The 24,927-nt window shown below is 45.7% G+C and overlaps 1 protein-coding gene across 10 annotated transcripts; it reads right to left on the bottom strand.

Moving 5' to 3' along the window:
• Nucleotides 1–1,096: 1,096 nt before the first annotated feature.
• Nucleotides 1,097–24,380, bottom strand: ahdc1 (AT hook, DNA binding motif, containing 1). Of its 10 annotated transcripts, none has more exons than XM_074613279.1 (9): nucleotides 23,838–24,380; nucleotides 23,125–23,282; nucleotides 22,190–22,274; nucleotides 13,912–14,026; nucleotides 11,918–12,112; nucleotides 9,959–11,236; nucleotides 7,156–8,864; nucleotides 4,163–5,906; nucleotides 1,097–2,385 (listed from the first exon to the last, which is right to left on the bottom strand). In XM_074613279.1, exons 6-8 carry the CDS (start codon nucleotides 11,123–11,125, stop codon nucleotides 4,169–4,171), a joined length of 4,614 nt encoding a protein of 1,537 aa, XP_074469380.1. In that variant the 5' UTR covers nucleotides 11,126–11,236; nucleotides 11,918–12,112; nucleotides 13,912–14,026; nucleotides 22,190–22,274; nucleotides 23,125–23,282; nucleotides 23,838–24,380; the 3' UTR covers nucleotides 1,097–2,385; nucleotides 4,163–4,168. The 10 variants fall into 10 exon arrangements, with proteins under 10 accessions (XP_074469380.1, XP_074469379.1, XP_074469381.1 ...); XM_074613278.1 differs by having other exon boundaries at nucleotides 23,122–23,282; XM_074613280.1 differs by lacking the exon at nucleotides 23,125–23,282.
• Nucleotides 24,381–24,927: the final 547 nt, after the last annotated feature.

The following is a 24,927-nucleotide window of genomic DNA, read 5'->3' on the forward strand; positions in this document are numbered from 1 at the left end:
AACATCTTTACATTGCTTTAAGTACATTTAGATGATAATAGCCAACATCATTTTGTTAAAATGTATTTTGAATGCAGGACTTTTACTTGTAATGGCTTTTCTTACATTATGGTTTCTACTTTTACTGAAGTAAAAGATCTGAATACCTCTACTGCTGATTGTTGAGAAATGACATTACAGATTATAATTTGCTGAGAGTATGGGATTTAGTTTAAATTCTGCACAGATTATTTTTATTTTCTTTATTTTCATTATTATTATTTATTTTATTGTATATAATATATTTTTTTATTTTACATTAATTTAAGTATTAATTAATAATACCTGGTCAAAGGTTGCATATTTATTTATGTTATGTTAAAATTCAATAAAAAATATTGGGGGGAGGAGTCGGCACAGAAAATAATCATTAGTATATAAAAGTGTGACAGAGATCTGTTGCTCTGCACCCTCTTCCTCTCTGTCTGTCATGTAGTGTTGTTGACAGAGCGTGTTCCCTTCCACCATACAGTGGAATGTCACAGCAAACACATTTCCTCCGGCCATGTCTGAGTCTATTTAGTCAGCCTGTTGACAAACTGTACACAATATGCAGCCAGTAAACTCCCCCCATCTGCTTTCCTTCTCTCTCACGCTCTCTGCCTGTCTGGCACGCACACGCATATACACACAAGCTGCAGATGTACACTATTTGCTCTATTATGGCAAGTTTCCCCATGAGGACATGAAATGAGCATAGCCCGTCAGCTCTCTGTTATCACCAGCCTTTACGCCATTTCCTTATTTGGATGAGGAATTTTGAAACAGTAAATTTTTGCACATTTTGTTTCAGTGGCTTTAGAACCTCTCCGACACTATTTTCTGATTTCCTCAGTCTGGTTTCTTTTATTTCCCCTCCAACACATCCTCCCCTCCCTCCACCATCCATTCCTCTCCTCCCCTCCCTTTCACTCCCTGTCGAATTGTGTCCTTGACTGAACTCTCTCGCTCACAGTCCCAGACAGCCCGAGCAAAGCCCGATACTCAGGGAGCCTCTATAACACACATGCTCACACCTCCCATAATCCCTTAAAGAAGCAGTATGCTGTAGACAAGATTACCAATGGCAAGAACAGAATGTGTATTTAAATATTTTGCACCTCAGATACATACATGATATGTAACAGACAGATATACAATTTTTTTTCATCACAAAAACCACCAAACAACACAAGACCACAGAAAAAAGAAGGGAGAGAGTGAAAGAAAGAATGAGGCCCCGCCAAGACGTTTGGTGTCTGGGGAGCTTCACTCCTTTTGACCCCACAGGCACGTACACACACACTCGCACACAAACATAAATGCACACACAAATACATGCATTACTGCAGCCAGTCACGCAAACACGCCCTCCTCTGTCTCACATTCGCACACAGAAAACAAGAGTCTCTTTGGGGCCATTGTGTGATTTCAATGTCTCTTTCCCTTGTAGTTAAAACAGCAAAACACAGGATGTTGGGTCTCCATGCTGCAGTTCCCCCCCCCATCACCCCCCACCCCCACCCCACCCAGAGCAGAGAAACCATGGCAGAACGCTGAGGAGGGCATGTTGTTGATGACGGACCCTCACAGAGAAGAGGGGGCTTCTGGCTTGGAGCTGGAGTTGTATGTACAGATGCTGGTATTTCAAGAGCAGAAACTGGTTAAGTCCACTTTTCTCTTATGGGACACGACACAAGGAGTGCACAGAGAGGGATTTGCTAGGCTCATGGTATTTAAAATTTGGGCTCAGATGCGGTTCACGTTAGGGCACAAGACAGAAATGCGGGGTTAGTGTAGGTCGAGTGCAGATGCTGGTTCGGCAGACGAGGGGGAGGTTAAGAGAGGACAGAGGAAAGAAACAGAAAGAGAGAGATCGTCCATATTGCAGATGTACAGAACAGGACCAGAAAGATTTGGCGAGATACAGACTTCCGGGAAACGGAGTCCTCTGTGCATCACAGCAGGACTTGAAGGGGTGAGGAAATAGGTTTGTCTCTGTCCATCAGCGTCTGGTATTCATCTGTCAGCTCCTCTCAGCCGTTCCCTCATTCCAGCATAGAGTGTGATTGAGTGTACACATGTATGATGTTTATGTGTCCATGTTTAGGTAGTGAATTCATCTGCACATGCGTGTCTGTGTGTGTATGTGTGTGTGTTTGTGTGTGTGTGAGTGTGTGTGTGCATGCTTGGGTGTTTAAATTGCGGTTGATCTTGATTGTCAATGCTGGAGAATTAAAGCTTTACTGTCCAAAGCTGGCAGCTAAATTCTCACCCTTCATTTCACAGTCAGTCTCTCACAAAGAAGTCTCCTTAACAAAAAAAAGAAAACGTTTGCAAATCTGTAAAAGCTTGGATTGAATGCACCTGAAAGAAAAACAGAGGGAGAGGGGGAGAGAAATAAAGAGGTGAAGAGAGATAGAGTTATATGATGACTGTAATATTTTTTGACAGTGGTTAAATGAAAGGCACACAATGAATTGAACCTTGACGTTATTTTACGGGTCTTTGCAAGCATACTTTACTGTAAGTGAAGCTATATTTCCATTGTTCGATTTGGTAAAATGAATGTGGTTAGTGACGTGTGCACTACACAATATATCGATATATCCATATCGTGATACAAGACTAGATATCTTCTTAGATTTTGGATATCGTAATATTGTAATTAGGGCTGTGAATCGATTAAAATATTGAATTGCGATTAATCACACATTTTTTATCTGTTCAAAATGTACCCTAAAGGGAGATTTGTCAAGTATTTAATACTCTTATTAACATGGGAGTGGGCAAATATGCTGCTTTATGCAAATATGTCAACAACAAAAAAGACAAATATTGTCCAGAAACCCTCACAGGTACTGCATTTAGCATAAAAAATATGCTCAAATCATAACGTGGCAAACTGCAGCCCAACAGGCAACAACAGCTGTCAGTGTGCTGACTTGACTATGACTTGCCCCAAACTGCATATGATTATCATAAAGAGGGCATATCTGTAAAGGGGAGACTCGTGGGTACCCATAGAACCCATTTTCATTCAAATATCTTGAGGTCAGAGGTCAAGGGAACCCTTTGAAAATGGCCATGACAGTTTTTCCTTGCCAAAATTCAGTGCAAGTTTGGAGCGTTATTTAGCCTCCTTTCTGACATGCTAGTATGACAATTGATTCCTTAAGTTTTTTAGTTTCATATGATGCCAGGATATTCACTCTAGCTTTAAAACTGAGCCTGCTACAGCCTCCCGAAGATCGATTGCGTTAATGCATTAAAGAAATTAGTGGCATTAAATTGAATTTGCGTTAACGCATTATCACGTTAACTTTGACAGCCCTAATTGTGAGATGGAAGTGTTGTCTTTTCCTGGTTTTAAAGGCTGCATTACCCACTTAGTCATTATATCCACATTATTTATGATTACTTATCAAAAATCTTATTGTATAAATATTTTGCAAATGGTCAACCCTACAATATTGTCGCAATATTGATATTGAGGTATTTGGTCAAAAATATCGCCCTGTCCTAGTTGCTGTTGTACTTATTTATTTTCATATTTGTACTTCAACCCTAAAAGTGTTTACTTTCACTTGAACATGTTATGAGATACATGATACCATTCAGATCCACCTTTAACTTCCATTAAATGAACAACAATTTGCAAACATGGACCAGGAGTCTTGCAAAAGCAATTCATAAATTGTTATTTAACTGGACCTTTCTATATACCAATTAGATACAGCTGTTTTGTGAAACTGATACAAAAAGTATTGCTTAGTGCTTCATCATCCAATTAAATATCTAGTAATTAAGTGCTTTATAATTTGGTGCATCTATTGATGGATTAATTCATTTATTTGTGAAGTATTTTTTGTTCTTCTTGCTTTTATTGTCCAATTAAATATCAGTTAATTAACTGCTTTCAGAACAAAAAGCATGGTCATCCTCAGTAATCAGACACTCCTCTGAAAATGTCTATGAGAGTTCCAGCGGCGATCCTTAGTTTTAGGATGGCCTCACTGTTTGTACGATGGTTACCTATTTTGTGCCCAAAGACTATATTTAGTATGATATGGAAAAATGAAGAACACTTCCAAAGGAAATAAAAAATGTCAGTTGCCGGCACAAATGCATGAAATAAACTCACCTGCTGTTACAGGCTGGTGACGCTGAAGCTGTCATCGTTAGCTGTGTCCAGGAGCTGGCAAAGCACCCCGCCTCCCTGAGCCGCCTGGGAGGGGTAGCGGTGTCCCATGCCCTGGTAGGACTGGTGGGACAAGGAGAAGCCACCAGCGTCATCCTGATGGGGCGAGGAGTCCAGGGGAGGTTTGGGGTACGGGGAAAGAGGCAAGGGGCCCTGGCGGTGGCCTGTGCTCATGTTGTGGGGGGTCAGATCCCGCTTGTGGGGGGGCACGGCGGAGGGAGGGCTGCACTCCTCATAAAGCACAGGCGTCGAGTGGGAGTGGAGGCTGGTGCTGGGGCTGGAGTGTGTATGGGAGGAGAGGTGAGAGTTGGCATGTGTGTTGTGGTGGGGCTGATTGTTGGTGTGGGGGTTTGAGTGGGAGAGGGGGCTGCTCTGGAGGAGCGAGGTGGGATGGGTGTTGGTGTGTGAGCTCAGGCTTGAGTGGGACTGCGTGTTGTGATGGTGTGTGTCGTGGGGAGTCGGGTTCATGTGTGTGTTCACATTCGGGCTAGCGAGCGGATTACCGTGTGTGTTTCCATGAGGACTCGTGTGCGGGTTGCTGTGTGTGTGCACGGCTGTGTTTGAGTGTGTGCTGTGAGAGTGCGGGCTGGGGCTGCCGCTGTGCGATGTCTGTCCGTACCAATAGGGGGAGCTGCAGTAGCTGGGAGAGTCATACTGGGAGAACTGGGGGTCTTTCGGAGGGGGGCGATGCGAGGGACTCAGCGCGGTGGCGCAGAGGGGTGTTATCCGTGGCGAGGGAGAGCAGGAGGGGGAGAATGTCCTGGAGGGGACAGGGTGGTAGGACTGGGGTGGAGGAGGGGTGGGCTTGGGAGGATAAGGGGGAGAGGAGACACTGGGTGAGAGGGGACAAGAGGACTCTCCAGGGTATAAGGCTGGATATCGCTCCTCAGAGGAAGGTGTGGAGGGGTGGGCAGAATAAGGGGAGGGGTACTCACAGGGGTCCTGGAGGTAGCTAGAAGCTGGTGCAGGATTGGGCGTGGCCAGAGGAGAGAGGCTACTACTGTCTCCGCTGTAATAATCCAGACCCTCCTGGAACAGCCCAGACCCCTCTGGACCTCCAGCAGTCACTGCTCCTCCCGCTCCAGATGCAGAGGCAGCCTTGCCCCTGCCTTTTGGCCCCCGATCTCTCTGGCATGGAGACAAACCCCCTCTGCCTCCTCTCGACCCTCTACCCCGTCCTCCAACCCCTCCCCGCTTAGGTCCAGGAGTAGGCGTTGGGGAGGGACTGGACGGGGAATCGGAGTGTAGAGCAGAACCTCCTTCTTTTTCTGGTTGTGGATCAGTACGTTTCCTTCGACCGCGACCGGGTTTGCTGGTTCCGCCGCCCTGGAAGAGGACGTTCTGGCTCCAGTTGTACGAGGGCCCTGAAGCACTCTCATGCCAGTCCATCATCAACTTCTCCAGGCTGGACAGACTTGATTGACCCCCCTCTCCGCTGACAGAAGCAGCCTCGTTCAGTTTGTACGTGCCACATGTGGAGCTGGGTCCACTACCAGTGGCTGCAGAGCCAAGATGTGACGAGTCAGAGGAGGATTCTGATAGGCTTTCAGGAAAAGGTTGTCGCTTGGCCTTCTGGGGCGTGTAGTTTGAGATATCCAAGATGTCTTTGGACTCATTGGAGCCGTATTCACTGTAGCCGTGATACTGAGGCCCAAAGCCATCGGTTGGCCAACCACCATAACCTTGTCTGAAAAAGAAAATAAATATTGCAACACAAATTATAAAACGCACTCGAGGAAAATCAGTAAGGGGGAACCTGAAGAGAAAACTATTAACACATTGTGGACATGGTCAAACTGAAAATGATGTGCTGTGGTGAAACATTTATATTAAGCAATTCACATTTTTTGATCCTGCTGTGGTCAGACTTTAAAGGTCTTTTTGATAAGGGCTGTCAAAGTTAACCCGATAAAAACGAGTTAATGCGAATTAATTTTAACGCACCTGATTTTGCCACTAATTTCTTTAACACATTGCGATTTTTAGGCTGTAACGGGATCAGTTTTAAAGCTAGAGCGAAGGCAAGGAGGTTAAATAATGCTCAAAACTTACGTTAAATTTTGGAGAGGAAAAAACTGGCATGGCCATTTTCAAAGGGGTCCCTTGACCTCTGACCTCTAGATATGTGAATGAAAATGGTTTTCTATGCGTACCCATAAGTCTCCCCTTTATAGACATGCCCACTTTATGATGATCACATGCAGTTTGGGGCAAGTCATAGTCAAGTCAGCACACTGACAGCAGTTGTTGCCTGTTGGGCTTGAGTTTGCCACGTAATAATCCTACTTTTAGCATACTTTTTTTATGCTAAATGCAGAACCTGTGAGGGTTTCTGGACAATATTTGTCATTGTTTTGTGTTGTTAATTGATTTACAATAATAAATATATACATGCATTTGCATAAAGCAGCATATTTGCCCACTCCCATGTTGATAAGAGTATTAAATACTTGACAAATCTCCCTTTAAGGTACATTTTGAACAGATAAAAAATGTGCAATTAATTTGTGATTAATTGCGATTAATCATGAACAATCATGCAATCAATCGAGATTAAATATTTTAATAGATTGACAGCCCTAATGTTTGTGTAGACGAATATTTTTTTTAAATAATACACCCACAGAGCCTTTAGAAAGGTGCTGAATAAAAGTATGGCTTTTCCTGAAAAAAAAATATTATGATTGAGATTTAATCATTTAAACATTTTTGGCAGGTCAAAAATGAATGTTTTGCTCATCTCTGTGGAAGATATCTGACGTTTTGTCAGCCCTTTATATAGTCTGTAAAAAAAAAAAAAATGTAATACTAAGAAATCCCTTATTCATTAAAAACCATACCAAGTCAGATTATGTGTGAACACTGAGACATTTCTTGAATTAATTGTGCTACCTTTTAAGCATTTTTTATGATGGCATGCCGCACAAGTGATGTACCTGTAGCTCCACGGATTGGAGTTGTACTGTTTGAACCCTTCTGGAGAGGAGGAGGAGCTGAAGGGGCTACTTTTGGCCACAGACATGTACCCTCCTCCTGGTGATGTGGGTCCTGTTGACTCCCCCCGCACCATGGAGGAATGACCTGCTGCAGGATATCCACTATAGCCTCGCTTGGCTGCTGCCTGGTAGCTAGAAAAACCCATTTGACCAACAGCGGTGGCCTTGCCACTGCTGTGTCCTGATCCGTACGCAAAGCTGCAATCTGAGGATCTCTGTGGCACCGCAGGAGAAGAGGAGGAGAAACCAGAGGAGTACTGGCCAAAGGAAGCGGGATGGGGGGAGCTAGGAGAGTGTGAGAGAGATGGAGGAGTGGATTTGGGATAGGTAGAAGTGGTGGGGGATGTTTGGGCCAGGCTGCCATAGCTGTATGGAGGCCTGGCTGAGGAGCAATGTGTCTGGGATGAACCCTCCACCCCAGAACCTGCACCCTTGGAGCTCCACTTAGGGTATGCAGGGGACCAGCTGTGACTAGTAGCTGGACTGGATGGTTCATAACCAGGGGTGGATGAGGCTTTCCGGGGGTCTGACTGCGAGGAGGAGGAGATGTCCAACAGGTCTGACGAATCATCTGAGTCGAGGAGTGACCGGAAATATCCAGCAAACAAGCTTTGTGAGTCCTCGCCGGCTGGCCCCGCCCCTCTGCTTCCTCCTGGACTACTGTAAGCACCTCCCCTTCCCACATCACAGGAGGAAAAGCTTCCCCTTGGAGATCCACATAGCTGATACCCACCCAGACCTTTCTCCTTGTCCATACGCCCCTCCCCCCAGCCACCTGCCCCATTGGGCCAGTCCTGCCCCATGGACACCGCCTCCCCTTTCAATGCACCATTCTTTCTCACACGTCTCTTCTTGACTGTTTTCTCTCCCCCAGGCTCGGTTCCTACGACACCCCCTCCCCTACCGCCCGCACCTTTTCCCCTTTTCCTTGGTAATCCATGCTCAGACATGGGGCTCGGTTTCTGCTTCTTGCCAATGGACTCAAAGAAGTCACTGAAGGTGCTCTTATTGCGCTCACTGCCCCCAGCCCCCCCTGCTCCTCCTCCACCTCTTCCAGTACCCCCTCCTCTGCCACCTCGGGGGCGTCTATATCCAGTGAGCCGGTGAAGCAGGGTGGATATTCCAGGGTTTTCCAAAGGGGTATGAAAGCTCTCTGGCTCACTGGGCGTCCAGCAGCGTGGGGGAGAGCAGCGGCCAGTGGCAGGGGGCTGGCGGTTTAAAAAGGCCAGTTTGGACAGAACATCCCCATACTCTGTTTTCACATCATTAGTATCATTGACATAGGATGGATAAGGGGAAGGGAGTTTAGTCCGTCGTCGCCTCTGGGGCTTTTTGGGCGGGTCTCCGGTACCACCAGCATTCCCAGCATTCGGAAGCTCTCCCGGTATTCCCGGCAGGGCCTGTTTAGGTGGTCGTCCCCGCCTGCGTTTGAGAATAACAGGTAGTTCTCCAGGAGGGAACATCACCATAACACTCTTTCCATTGTTCTTCATTCGGAGAAGTGCGGTCGGCTCTCGGACTACCTCTGAGCCCTCCCGACCATCATGGCCTTTTTCTGTCCCTGTCTCCATATTGGAAATCTTGTAGCTCTTCTGTCGACGGCTAAGGCTGACAGGAATACGAGCCACCTTCACGACAATTTTCCTCACCTGTAAAACAGAGACCAACATGAAACATATGCAATTGCAAATTGTATAAACATCTATTTCATAATACATTGGCTGTGGTTGAAAAGTCAAAAAATGACATCCTAATGTCTTTTCCTAACCACGTTTCCTTGACCTCGATTGAAAATGTCATGAGGTCAAAAAAAGATGTAAAGGACAATTCATAAGGACTTAGGAAATCACCACCGTGGTGTTCAGAGAATCCGACTGCACTTACACTAGGCTCCGTAATTATGATACGACGGTGGCGGATGTTAGTGACGCGGAACTGCTGTGGTGAAACTACAATACGAATGTTCCCCCCATGCGTTGTTAAATAGCTCTTTCAGTGACAGGCTCCTTCAATCGCAGTGTGTGAAAGAGAGATACCGCAGGTCCTTCTACTGCTGTAACACTTTACAATTCAATTATAATAAAATATTTATCTTCAATTTATAAATTGAAATTAAAAAAAAGGATAAATATGATGAATATTTACATAATTTTTCGAGTTATAGAGAAAGGGTAGAACTATATAAGTGTAGGCTACACTTCTTCATACTCCTTTTCGGACGTAATATTTATTTATGTTGATTATTTGTTTATTCACAGTTTGCTATATGTTTACTGTTCATTTTATTTGTTATTTTTGTTTTGTTTTACATGTACGAAATAAATCAATAATTAAAAATAAAGTGAAACGAAATGGTTGTCACTGTCCACTCATATTTATCAACATGAATCCCAATTAGTATATGACTGTCTGAAAATAAAATGCAGGATATTGTTTGTTTTCATGAATGGCAGAATGGTACGTCGCTTTAAATGTTGCAGCCGCAAGGAATTGTGGGATGTTATTATCTCGTTTCCTTTGGTAAAGGATGGTCCAGTGTTTCCTATGCTAAAGGAGATAATAAAGGAAGCATTGAAGCACCTTTCCTCAGCATTTAGAGAATTCAACCAGCTCTTATGGCTGCTACTTTCACTCATCAGGTCATTTCTACTCTGTTAGGAACCTTCCTAAGCAAAACAGTTTCAACCGCAGCCATGGTATGACATTGTGTGTTATGGCAAGGAGTAACTATAAATTAACTTACACCTACAAAACGCCCACGTCTCCGGTTATTGGAAGGAGGTACCCCCAACTCTGCAACAGGTTCCTGCTTCACAGTTAGAGGTGCAGCGATGGTGGATGTGATGGCAAATGGGGGATGAGCGGTAGCACGATTAGCCATGGACTGAGCTGCCTGACGCTGTTTCACACTTTTAGGAGCTGCTTTATGAACAGTTTTCGGTGGGGGCCTAGACCTGGATTTAGGTCCAGGTTTATGCCCAAGTCTGGGCCCAGGTTTAGGTGCCGCTTTAGGAGCAGGTTTGGGTACAGTCAGAGCGAGAGCGATGTTTGTAGGGCAGGGAGGCGTTGGGAGAACAGCCTCCACAGCGGAATGCTCTTTTTTCTCTCCGACGGCCACCTCCTCCTCTTTAACCCTCCAGATCTTCTCCTCCAGTACTTCGTCCTCCTCCTCTCCTGCCCTGTCCCTCCCTGCTCTCTTCTCCCCATCCTCTATGCCTCGGCGGAGGCGGGAGGATTTGCGCAGGTGACAGGGGAAGCGGGGACGTCCAGAGCTGCGGAGTGCGTACTTCTTCTCTGCCTCCACGGGAAGAGGAGAGGAGCCTGTGTTTGGGTTTGGACCAATAGGGACTGGACAAAAGGTTGAAGGATTGTCTGTCTCTCTGGTGAGGACCGGGGCTGCCCGCTGATTGGTGGAGGCAGGATGACTGCCAAGCGCCAAGGACAGGGGTTGAGGTGAGGTTGTGTGTTTGGCCTCTGGTGTGACAGTTCTGGAGAGTTCGGGCCCTACAGAACCTGTAGGTGGGTTGATATCCATGAGTCCACAATTATCCATGTGTGAAACAGCTTGTGCACGCACATCTGGGTCTATGTGCGTTTGCATGTTTCTAAGCGTCTCAGCTGTGGTGTGAGTCTCCGTCTGCCTGCGCCGGCAGGTGCTGTGCCCCAGCCTCCTCTGTAGATGGAGGCCGTTGGCCAGGGCGGACTGAGATGAGGGAAAGTGGTCGGAGGTCACCGGTGCCAGTCCATCGTTAGAGGGATCCTGGGACCCATCCTGGAGCCCGGGTTCCCTGGTCCAGAGCGCAGGCCCCGCCAGCCCCCCCACGCACGCTTTTTCCTCTGCTTGAGTCCCACCACAGCCCACTGGAGCCCCAGTTTGGCCTGAATGGAGGCGATCTGACAAGCCGCTCATTCAGTGGACAGTCTTGTTGGTACTGAGGGAGGAAAAAGATGTTTTCTGCTGTATGAAGATGAGTGTTTCTTCTTTGTAGCTCTTTCTCTAACAACAGGCAGAGTCAAAGACCTGAGGACAGAAATACAAACAATATTATCAAAAATATTACATTATAATATGTCTAGGGCTGCCCCGAATGCTTTGAAACTTCGACCGTTGCCATGGTAATCAACCTCCAAATCACTATTCGAATGCTTCGTTTATTTTATATATATAAGTATATTATAATAATGTATAAATCCTAAAATAGCCCATGAAATAAGGAATAATCCCACAACATTATTCATTACTCAAACTCAACATTAGTGAATCTCAGACGGATATCGCTGTTTGTTGTGTGTAGAGGTGCGTGTGTGCACAGTAGTGCAGCAGCGGCACTGAAACGGGGGAGATGGAGACAGACAGACAGACAGAAGAATAATTTCAGCCTGCTGCGCCACGCCACAAAGCGAAGCTTCGAATACCTTCAATTATTACTCGACGAAGCTTCGAGGCCCAACAAATGGTATTCGGGACAGCCCTTAATATGTAATTTCCTTGTTGCATTTAAGACATTTCATCTAAACTCCTCGCTGCTAAATATATTGGTTAGCGGCATCACATGCAAAAATCAAACATTTGCAGCACAGATGAAATTGTGGTTGTGTGATGGATTTTCTGGCAACGGGCCACACAACTAATTCGTAACGCACTCTATTCTATTAACTGTGCCGCCCACACAGCAGCATTACAACATTAGATTACATTTACCATTCATACCCCGCTCAATTGGTTGCTTTCACCCAACGGTTGTGGCGCTGATTCTGATTCTGATTCAGAGTTGAGCCTCACTCTGTCTGCCTGACTGGCTCTGTTCTGCAGGGGATCATTGGGTCATCAATACTGCAGTAGAGAGCTCACATACTTCTCTCTCTCCCCTCTGCTCTTCTCCTTTGCCCATGGTTGCTAGAGTGAGAGACAGACAGACAGACAGAGGAAGGGACAGGGAGTTGGAGAAAGTGGGAGAAATGGGGGAAAAAAAGTAAGGAGTGAGGAGGAGGAGGAGGGTGGAGCAGAGAGAAAAAGAGAATAAGAGATTAGTTCATGATGTCACAGCACGCATCATCAGACCAGACGATCATCAGTATTTTGGTGAGGGCTGCACCATCTCACATCAGACGCTATTATTTTGGAGAATGACTTGCAATACCCATTTTTTAAACTCTAATTGTAGTTTGTATTTCATTTCGATACGTGCCAGCAGATTGCAAGCACACATGTAAGCACTTTCTCTATTCTATTGGATTTTTAACGTGCTCACTAACACACACTGAGGATGATCACTAAATGATAAAGACCAGACTCACAGAATCGTGCATTGTGTGTGGGATTGAGTGAGTTGGGCCACATTTTTTTCAATCTCACCATATTTGAGTGAGATGTACATGTTTTAAAAAAAAAAAAACTCAAATTATAATAAGCATGTGAGTAGTGGTGAAAAGCACACACACACACTCACACCGCGCGCCACATTTCGCCAAAACTATTGAAATGCATTACGAGGCACTAGACTCTGCAACAAGAATGAGAATGTGTGAATAATCGCAGCCACCAGGGGGAAGCAGAGAGGTGATGAATAGAGGTGTTGAGAGGATGGAGAGATGAAGGTGACAGAGAGACGGGAACCATAGAGGGATTATGGAAACCCGGAGCAGAGGGGAAATGGAAGTGCAGACTGCCAGAACACACACACAAGTCTTACGAAATCTGCTATCAGGCTTGCACATGACTGCATGCACGCACACATGCAAACACAAGCCACACTTGCACGCATACATACATGCAACGTCTGGATCCAACGCTGTATACCACACTCTGCACATACAACACAATCCTGTTCATCCTCAGATCTCTTTGCTTCCCTCTCAAACATATGGATGTGATTAGGAGGGAGGGAGGACAGAGAGAGAGAAAGAAAGAGGGGGACAAGGAGGGGAGGGAGACACAAAGAAGTGCAAGAATGGGTGAGAAAGTATGAAAGGCGAAGAACGGGGAGGCGAAAGACGTGATTGAGACAGGGAAGTGGAGGGATAGACGGAGGCAGACCAATTTAAGAAAGGCAAAAGGAGGGAGAAAAAGTTGATGAAGGCGAGAGGAAAAGAAGGAGGAGTGTGAGAGTTTTGCTGTAGCCGAGTTTGGGGCTGCACACATGGAGCAGACCAACCTCAACGCTCTGCTGCTCTGACACAACTGCACAAATGGAGATGAACACACACACACACACACAGCACATACTTTCTTTCACCCCCTCACCCACTCCCTCCCGTGCCCACCGCTGTCTCCCTGCTACTCCCATTCTCACTTTCTCTCTTGTCTAATTAACAGCGTTCCTTAATTAAGGCTCCATCTGACCGGTGTATGAGAGAAGGAGAAGAACACATGCTTTAATTAAACATTGCTGCACATGTGCTTACACATACGTGCGCACGCTGTCACTCCACAGATACACAAAGACATGCAAATAGGCCCCCACAGCTTCATCCTCCCACACAATCGCACATCCATTTGCACATAAAGACATACATGTCTCACACACACATACAGTCAAGCACGATCGCACACAAAACAAAGACACACATGCAAATATGCCTCTACTGTGCTCGGCGGGGGGGCATTCTGACAGAGCTTAGATTGCCAGCCAATCAAACGCTCCCACTATGATTCATTGTTTAAGCAAACATCAGCTGCCATAGCGATATATTCACCGTCATACGTAGCGTTTGGTGCATTTTACTGTGAATGGCTCTGGGGGCTTTGGAAGCCACAGTGGCGTAGTATTGTCTCTGTGATGGTGTGCTCCCACATGATGATCTGTTGAATCTGTTTCACAAAGAGCAGCTCTCATTATACCATCTTGTATGTTTCTCATCTGCACGTAAAAGTTTTTGGTGCTTACAGGAAAGGCAACACGCCACAGAGTGTGTGTGTCAGTGTGAAATCCGAGACGAGAACTTGTCATTTTCCAGTTTGGGCAGTTGCCCTGTTGTGCATAGTCTGAGAGGAACAATCACTCTGTACATGGTAGCTGTACAGCATATCTATTCTCTTCCCATCTATCTCACTGCCACAAAGGCTTGCAGACTCACAGGCCTGCCAGCAGCAACCCTCAATGAGGAACTAGACCCTGTGTGTGTGTGTGTGTGTGCGTGTGTGTGTAGAGAGTGTGGGTGTGTGTCTGCGAGCGTGCGCGTGTACTAGTGTGTCTTCCTGGGTGTGTTTGTAAAAGCACTCACTGAGCTCTAACGGGTGTGCAGTTGTTGCTAAGAGACAGGCAGCAGCACCGAAACAGCATGGGGGGGTGTAAAGGGAGGGGGACACGGAGGGGAGGGAGAAAAGAGAGAGAGAGAGAGAGAGGTAGAGAGAGAGAGGTGGTGAGGGGAGGAGGGGGGGGAGAGCTCCACAGAGAGGTTTAGACAGATAAGAAGAAGAGGGGGATGAAACAGAGAGAGAGAGGGGGAGAGATGGAGAAAGTATATGTGAGGCCAGGAGAGAAGAAGAGGTGGGGAGGGAGGGGGGGTCCACAGAGACTGAATGACACCGTGCAGAAACTCAACTACCAGCAGCCTCTCGTTCCTCCACACCACCTCAACCCTGATGCAACCTCAACCAGCAGCCTCAAATCTACATATGAAACACAACAATGCACAACTTTTTCAACAAAGAGAGAAAAATAATGCAAAAGACAGTCAACAAAACTGTTTGACAACTTGATGACTAAATGTTCTCGTGTCATCCGTGAGGTGTTTTCAGTGGAAAACGGTGAGGAAACAAGTGTGTCGTCTTGTATTCCAGATAAAAAACGTCCGTCTGACTTTGTCAACGAAACACTGACATTACACAGCATCACTTTAAAGTAGCCACTAGAGCTGCAATGATTAATCAATTAATCAATTAGTTGTCAACTATTAAATTAAACGGCAACTATTAGGGATGCACCGTTACCGCATCAGATATCGGGCCGATACTGACTCAAATAGCTGGATCGGGTATCGGTGACAATGGAGCCGATTTATTGAACGTTTTCCACTCGAATTGTTATTCCTGTTAATTTTTAAGATTTTTTACCTATTTGCTGGTGTACAATTTTTTATTTAAATAATAAATTACAATTAATTTTGTTTTACAAAGTTAGGAAAGCGATGTTTAAGTCAATCCTGATATTGCGTTTCACATAAAAGAATAATCCCAGTCACTTCCACACTGTGAGGCATAAAGCTTATTAATTAAACACTGGTATCAGATCGGTACTCTGTATCAGCTGATACCCAAAGCCGACATATCATAATCAGTATCGGGACTGAAAAAGTCGGATCCGTGCATCCCTAGTGTGGAAACAAGTGTGTCATGTTGTTGTTGACTGGATTAATCAAATTTATCGCTAAATATTTTGATAATCGATTAATAGGTTTGAGTGAATTTTTTAAGCAAAAAACAGTCTAAATGTTCTGATTCCAGCTTCTTAAATGTGAATATTTTCTGGTTTCTTTACTCCTCTATGACGGTAAACTGAATATCTTTGAGTTGTGGACAAAACAAGACATTTGAGGACGTCATCTTGGGCTTTTGGAAACACTGATCAACATTTTTCACTATTTTCTGACATTTTATAGATCAAACAACTAATCGATTAATCGAGAAAATAATTGACAGATTAATCAACAATGAAAATAATCGTTAGTTGCAGCCCTTGAGGCCACTGAACCGTCATCACTCACTGTGTGTAGTAATCAAAACAATTACTTAACCATGAATTATAGGCCTCTGAATGTGGATACATAAGATAAATAAATAAAAGCATTTCTAACGCATATTGATATGATTAAAACTTTATTCAACTTCAGCAGCATAAGAAACAAACTTAATTTAACATGACCACAAACTAAACTGTACTTGAAAGGCGTCATCTTAAACTGATACTGGTTGACATCTTGGATTTAAAAGGTTTATCTTTCTTCCCACTGTGGGAAAAAAAGTTTTCTATGTTTACTCGATACTCAGCCAAACGGTGCAAAAGTTTTAATTCAACTAAATGAAAAAAAAGTTAAAGTTATAAGGTCTTGCCTTGACTGCAGTGCTCTGTAGCCCAATAGGCAGTAACACTGAACAGCTAGAAGTTAAACACATCCAAACTCAACAGATCTGGGGTTTTTTGAGACCTCGAGGTGTGTGTTGGTGTGCCAAAGGGGGCGAGGAGTGTTACACACACACATCGTACTGCTGGGGCCGACAAGCTTGCACACAAATTACCAGCAGCAACCTTCAAAAACAGAGCTGAACTTTGGGCTTTGGTGGGCTGCAGCTCCGTGCACGCTCACGTCAGTCAAACCGAGACAGACCAGCTAACACACTTACATACAGACACTCTCCTTCACTCTGACCTCTCCTCTCTTTCTAACCCACTCACATCCCCACCCTCCAAAAAAAGGCCCCACTCCCACCTCCCCAGCTGCAGGAAATTCCTAATGATCTCCATCATCAGTGTGCGTGCCGTATCTCCTGCCAAGAGCGAGCTTGTGCACGCACGCACGCACGCACGCACGCACGCACGCACGCACGCACGCACGCACGCATGCAACAAAAGCATATAAATGAACAGAGAGCAACACATAAACCATATGTGCAGACAAACAAAAAAGGCAGACAGACGTTCAGACAGACAGACCCACATCTAACGTAAACAGACTTCACACAGACCAGATACAGTGGCAGCCAAGGATGCACACGGGGGACCGGAGAAGTGGCTCCAAACGCTAGTCAACACAAAACCAGGACCCCCCACCCCCATCTGACTGTCTCTCTCTCCTGTTGTTTCTGCAAGGAACCTACATGCTGTAGTTATTTTAAGAAGAGGAGGACTGTATTACCCCTTCCTCTTCCTCCTCACTGTTCCCTCTCTCATCTCTCCACACACACCTTCCGCCCCCAGTTTCTCTCCCACAACACCCCTCCCTCATCTTCAACTCAGCCTGACTCTCTATCTCTCTCTCTCTCTGTCCTGCAGGCAGTTTCCTGGCGCTGCTGATGGTCGCCCCTCCGTCAGGTCATGTGACCAACCGCGCCAGCTGGGAACAGCTAGGAGAAGTGTGCACATGTGCGCACTCAAAAAACACATACGGGAGTACGCACAAACAAGGATACGTCAGGAAACAAACTCAAATACAGGAAGATGAAAACAAACCACTTAGGTGCAACACTCCCACTTACAGTTCACACAGGTGTGCACACACACACCGAGCTGACATGTACAAGATGCACGCTCACGCTGACGCACGCTCCACGTAGTCACGCTGGCGAGGAACTCACTTAAAAACCACACACGCGTAAGCACAGTCCTCACACACACACACAAGCCAGATGCTTGGACCCCGACACACACTCAGACCTTGAGGCCAGTGTTTTGGAGAGGGGCCCTCTGTGCTGCGGCCCTGACTTCCTGACTCCTCCTCCTCCTCCTCTCCATACTCCTGTTCCACAGTTGCTGTGGGAGACGCTGCTGCAGCGCCCGTTGCCAAGGAGAAGGCTGCTGGCTGTTTGAACAACAATGGCCGCCTTGTGAACATTCCAACTGTAGGTACTGACAGCTCGTCAGCCACAGCCTCAACGTACACACTGCTCACACGCGCACACACACACACACACACACACGCAATACACACCGACGCCACACCACCGCTGTACCTCTCGGATACTTGGCCTCAAGCCTGAGCGAGGTAACACTCTCACACACAATCAGGCATGCACACAAACACACACATCTGTGCACGCTCTAAGAAATTATGACTTCTGCTGAGAGGATAAGAAACCCTCTTCCTTCCCTCTCCGTCTACCTGCATCTCTCGACCATCTCTCTCTCTCTCACACACACACACACACACACACACACACACACACACACACACACACACACACATTCAGTGCGCAGTACATTCATCCATCTTCCCCCTTCTCCCCGACTACTCTCTGTCTTTCTCTCTCCTCCCCCTCCACAGCCTTTCACTCTCTCACTCGCTCTTCACTTGCTCATCCCTGCCTCTCTCTCTCTCCCTTTCTGTCTCAGGAAGTGTGTGTTCACACTCTCACGCACACACACACACACATGTGGAGGACACACATTCGCACACAGAAAGGCACACACAATCTCTTTCTCTCCTGGAAGGTAGCGAATCTTTTTCGTCCCTTGGGGGCATACACTTCCTCAGAGAAGGAGGGAAAAGGGAAAGAAGAAAGAACTAAAAACAAGGGTGGAACGGGCAAGAAGAGGAAGAGGAGGGAGGAGGAGGGAGGAAGAGAGGGTGAAAACTATATTCACGGCGGGGATTTATAGGCAGACCCCTTAGTGCTCTGATTATCTGTTCATATTGATGGGACGACATTGAAGCCACGCTGGTGGAGCGTTGAGACGGCGCTGAAGCCAAATTGGGTAGAGTGTGTGTGTATGTGTGTGTGTGTGGTGGTGGGGGGGGGTGTTGAGGAGAATCACTAACAAGTCTCTGCTTATCCTCTGACTCACTGTTTTTAACACACATACCCAGACACATGTATACGCAGCACACGCTCGCACAAAAACAAAGATAACTCTAACGCGCTGACGCACGAGCATAAGAAATCAGACACACTCTACATGTGTATCTGCAGATAGGTGTGTGTGTGTGTGAGAAACAGCATGTGTGTGTTGTGTGCCAGACGCCGAGAGATGCTTTTGTGTGTGTGTGTGTGTACGTCTGCGTGTTTTCCCCATCTCTCGCTCCTCTTTAATAATTGAGCTGATTCTGTCCAGCTTGTTAGGGAGGTACACAGCAGCTTCACACTCTGTCTTTTCTCTCCTTCTCATCCTCGCATCTCTCCCTCCTCCTCCTCATCCCTCCATCCTGCTGCTCTCCCTTCATTTATCACTCCTTTTTCCTCCCTGACCCCTCCGTCCTCTCTTTCTCTCTCTCTCGGTCCCTTCCCCCCAGCCTCTCCTCTCCCTCTTTCTTCACAAATCCCTCCTGTTCTTTGACCTCTCCCTCGCCTCTCGCAGTTGCAACCCCCCCTCCACCTCCACCCCGCTGCCCTCCATCATCCCTCTCCTCTTGTCTCCCTCCCTCCATCCTCTGGAGGTGAGAGGTCGAAGCTTCCTCTCTCCACTGTCAGACTCAAACCGGCTGCAACCAGCCCTGTGGGGGGTGGGGGAGTGGTGTGAGGGAGACAAGGAGAATGAGGAGAATGAGGAGGTAGGTGAAGAGGGACATGTAGGAGAGGTGGGATGGAAGGGTTAGGGAAAGAGAGAAAGAGAAGAGGAGATGTCTTCTATTGAAGTCTGTGCCTTTGACGCGGAGGAGCTGTTTTATGAATGTATCGTGTGGGAGGTGACAGGATGGAGCATACAAACACTGTTTACACTAATGCTAAATGGTTGCTGTGTGTGTGTGTGTGTGTGTGTGTGTGTGCGTGTGTGTTTGTGTGTGTGTGTGGGTGCATCTGTGTGTGTTTGTGTAGGAGGTAAACCACGTCTACCTGCCTGTGGCGAAAGCTATTTCACTTCAGGTGACGATTAGATTAATAGGAGTCGTAAAAGACGGGACCCTTCACTCCAAGGACAGAGTAATGACTTAATTATTTTTAGCCAGTAGCTCCGTGCATAGTGGAAAATATTAAAAATATTCCTGAAATGTCCAATTACTCAATATTAAAATAAGAGTTCTTAAAGGATATAAAGGTGTTTTTTAACAGGAGACAATGGAAACCTTGCAGCACGGTATAAAATCTCTCAGCAGAGGAAACATTTAGATCAATTGCATCTAAATATTATACTAAAAGCCATCTTTTGATAGCTCTAAGCCATCAGAATATTGCTCTAAGCTCTAACCAACCAGATACTGTCACTATGAAAATATTGTTTATGTGAATCTGTGTATTTTGGGAGGCATTTCAAATGCTGAGTAATAATGGCCTGACTCATTCACAACGCTGGTGTAGATTCCCTTTTTCCTAAATGGCAGTGATATATCTGTTGTTAAGAGTTCAAAGGGGAGTGCCAGAATGATCTTCAGCTGACTTTCACAAAACATCTGCAACCTAAAAAAAAAAGCTCTTTGTTGTATTTGACGAATCTTGCGTATAGCTAGAAGCCAAATTCCTGAAATGAGATGCTTTGTAGTTGTAAGGAGAAGCCTGAGATTGTTTTTTTTCGAGGATCGGCGTTTGAACAGAATCAATCTCTGGTAGGATATCCTTTCTGATTTAGATGACTGAAGCTCTGTCTGGTGGCGAAGGTTTGTGTGGACTGTAACTTAAAGTGGCAATCTCAAAGATGTGTCACTAACTATTGTCGAATTAGGTAACGCATTGGTGATTAAGCCCACTGATGAAAGTACTGCAATATTTATATATTTGCCGTATTACAAGCTGCGTGTCTGTGGCGACATTCCCGGAAAAGAAATGCTGTAGCCTATTAAGTGACTGCTAATGCAAACCGGACATTTCCTACCGCTGCAGTTTCACATTAAAAGCATTTAACTGGCGAAACACAAGCTGATTTTTATTATGAGGTAGTCTCAGGGAATGTCAGTGAGTCAGTGAGTTTGACACTGACTGCCATCGTTCACCAAAAATGCGTCTACAAAACCATAGACTGTATATAAGAAGTGGACGTCGTCACCGTGACGTTACCCATCGGTTTGTGGACTGCCATTTTATAGCCTCTAGAAGGGCATTTTGGCCGTCGCCATCTTGGTTTTTTGCAACCAGAAGTGAAACGAGAGGGTGGATCTAAGTACAACCGAACGCTGAAGTCATTTTTAGGCGACCGAACATGTTACAAAAAACTTTCATGAACCGAAAACACACTGTGAAAGGGTTACAGTTGTAAGACAAAAACATAGACAACACCCAGATGTCAATCACAAGGTAGCCATGCTCTAAAGCATACTCTGCTTTATGGTCTATTTGACTCTAAATGGGACCATAATTTACTAAATGAACATCATGCTGTATTGAAGAAGACTTGAAACTAGCGATTGAGACCATAAACTCATGTTTACAATGTTTACTGAGGTAATAAATCAAGTGAGAAGTAGGCTCATTTTCTCATAGACTTCTATACAATCAGACTTCTTTTTGCAACCAGAGGAGTCGCCCCCTGCTGGCTATTAGAAAGAATGCAAGTCCAAGGCACTTCAGCATTGGCTTCACTTTCCAGACCCGGAGGTTGTTCACTATTAAAAAACAAAACAACAGCCATTTTCGTAATTTTTTGACAATGGATCAGTTTGAAATAGCAACCACAATGAGCTGTTAGATGAAGAGCTGAAGAACTCAGGTAACCAACTACTTTCACTGCTCAGACTCAATGCCGTGTGAGGCATAAAATCAGATCACGGTTGCTCACAGAATGATTGAAAAAGGCCAATCATTGCGCGACAATCGTTTGTTTTGCCGTCCCAAGTATTCTGTAGTATTAAACCGCATTTGCTGTCACCACCAGTAAACAGGGTGTCGCCAAATCAACCAAACTCTTCGAACTCCAGTTTTGTTTGAGGGTGCGCCAAACTAGCCGCTAGGAAGATATTATGCAAATGTGTTACTTGGTGACATCACCACGTTACGGAAAAAAAGGCAGGACTTCAAGCAAGGCGTTTCAGTCAGTTCAGGAGCAGTGCTTCTGTGGCGGAGAGTAACTCTATTTGGCGTGGACTATGGGCTTTGTAACTTTGCAGACCTTTTACATGCACAAAAGCATAATAGGTCCTCTTTAAAGATTGCCACTTTAAGGTAAAATTATAAATTATGAGTCCACAAAAAGCTTCCTTTTACTGATTTTTTTCATCCTGTTTACACCTGATGCATCAAAAAAGTGCCTCAAAACCAATATTCACCCATTCAACAGGTTGCACCATCACTCAAAACTTCCCACAACACCAGGACATCAGTGGAAGTCAATGAATATACAGTACCCATCAATGTTTCATGTGTGTGTGTGTGTGTGTGTGTGTGTGAGCCTACATGAATATGTGTGTCCTTCCTGTCTTCTCCATCTCCATGACGACCTCCATATCAAGAGGACATCTGACTACAGCAACCTCACATGCTGATAGGCAGAGAGAGAAAACAGGTGATTGGTTGAGCTGTCGGCTGTCGTATCGGCAGGGTGTATCTTTGTGACACTGCAACACACACACACATGTGCACACACACACACACACTGGCTTGTCACTGCCGTCAACCCACACGCCTACGAACTGCAGCAAGGCACAAACAAAAGGTACTTCCACAGCACACACACACACACACACACATGGAAGTACATGCATGCTCACACACACACACGCACACACACAGCTTTGAGACGAGATGCGGTGTGTTAGGTGCGCTGACCCTGCCAATGAGGACAGGAGGAACATCAACGGAGCTACAAGGCCGTTGCTATGACAACTAGCCCCGCTCACACAGGTAGGAAGCACAATAGGCCTAAGCTGTAATATGTTCACATTCTCGCTGTTTGTCACACACACACACACACGCACAGGGCCACATGCACTCAAGACAAGTCTGACAGACAGCGGCTGCATGCCAAGGTAAGGCCATTTCCTTTTCATTCCAGCATTCAGAGGGCTGAAATTATTCATTATGTCCAAGTGGAGCTGCCAATAAGAGAACTCACTCCTTCACCAGCAGAGTGAGAGAGTGAGACTGGCTGAGTGTGAGACAGACAGACAGACAGACACACAGACAGACAGACAGAGCATCACTCTGCATACTAACGGCACCTGCACTAGGGCAGCCTGTGCACGTCTCTGAGGGGCCCTTAAATAACGAACTGTCACTGCCCAGACATCGACATTGACTTCTCTCTCCCTCTCCTCTACTTCAGTTTCTCGTGCACTCTTTCTTCCTTTGTCACCCCCCCACCCTCACAGACAAGAGCTGATTATCACCACCATGAGCACGCCTTGTCTTCTCCAGCTCCAGCACACACTGGCCCTGTTGCCACTGCAGGATGGGCTGCTGCTGCTGCTGCTGCTGCTGCTGCTGCCCTGACAACTCAGGGGGGCTGCATGCTGGGATGGAAACCCCGGGGCTCTTGGACGCCGGGACTCTTGGTGTGTTTATATGTAAAACAAAAACATCTGTCCATCATCAGGAGAGCTGGGCTCACAGTCAAACCTCTGGTATGTGTCATGTGGCATGTAAAATTCAGCATTAGAAAAGTCCACTGAGGTCTATATGGAGACAGTAAAATACACAAAACAACAGTGTGTGTGTGTGCCACTAAATGTGACAGTACCTGGGGATGTACTGTATATTGTTGCCATGCCTACACTGTGTATAAATTCAGTCATAATGAGGCTTGCAGATTGTAAATACTCAAAAAAAACAAAAACAGGTGGGGGGTACACAGGGTTCATTGGGCGCATGCACATTCAACCACATTACGCGTGCGTGTGTGTTTGAACAACATCAGCATCATCATCATGCATGCCCACAGTGAAGCCTATAGATGACCCAGCAGCACCAGCAGCATCGAGGTGGTTAATGTCAGGAACTCAAAACGTAGCCAGAGGTGCGCAGCACAGAACAGCTGGATGAGCAGGACAGTAAGCAACATTTTTTTGTTGGTGTTGTGTACACAAGAAGCTGCACGCGTACTCACCTAGAGAGAGAGATGGAGAGAGTCTGGAGGATGAGCGTCTGTTCTTGCTGGAGCTGGTTGTCGGTGTCACTGCTGTCTGTCGGTGCTGCTGCTGCTCTCCTCCCGGGTCACGGAGCTGTTGCCTTGGCGTCGCCTGCAGCCGTCAGCGCGCAGCATGTCCCCTTCATATGGATGGAGACAGAACCTCCCACACCAAATGTAAACCTTGTCTCCTCCTGCCACCAATGGAAAAACCGCTCCTCCACAATATCTGCACCCACAAAGATGGGGAAAGCAAAATGCACAAAAGAAGGAGACAAAAAAAATAATTCACTCAATTCAATTCGTTGGTTCACAGTCTTGTTCCTGATTAAGGTGTTGACATGTCCGTTTTATGGTGACAAGGCGCGGGACTCCAGCAGTATGCGGGAGACAGAAATCGACCATGCGCCCGTGCGTCTCTGCCTCTGCAATTCCAGCTCTCTTCTGTCTCTCTCGTGCGCCCCAGTCTCCACTGTGTGCCTCTCCAACGTGCCTGGCTGTCAAAAGCATCCGGGTACCCGTAGCTGGCCTCGCTTTACACCTGTGGAACTCTGGGAACAGTAGTTCATTGGAGAAACTGAGAGAGAGAGAGAGAGAGAGAGAGAGACTTTTTCACACACTGTTAAGAATTTCCTAGTATGTTTATGTTACTGTAAAATTAACATTATTATACTGTCGCTGAAATTTACAGCTTTATACTGTTAATGAAAAATACAGTTTGAACTAGGTTTTTTAAATTAATTTCACAGTATTTTACAGTCAATTTACTGTTTAAAGATATATTATATAGCTGTTTTTCACCTTTCTTTTACATTATCTTACTGATTTGTTTTAATGCACTATTTATTTTGTACATACATTTTAATAAACATTATTTTTTGCCTAGAGGAATAGATTTAGCAGATTACAGACATAGGAATAGTCACACTAAATACAATTAAAGGCACTTGTTAGGAAAAAGGCTATAATAGACTTGTTGACACTTTTCCAAAAAATGTCTGTCTATAGTTGGCTACAAGCACAGAATGCAAACCATAACAACATGTGAGTTAAGAACAATAAAGCTAAT

Source organism: Sebastes fasciatus, chromosome 17 (genome assembly GCF_043250625.1).
Source record: "Sebastes fasciatus isolate fSebFas1 chromosome 17, fSebFas1.pri, whole genome shotgun sequence".
In the NCBI taxonomy this organism is placed as follows: domain Eukaryota; kingdom Metazoa; phylum Chordata; class Actinopteri; order Perciformes; family Sebastidae; genus Sebastes; species Sebastes fasciatus.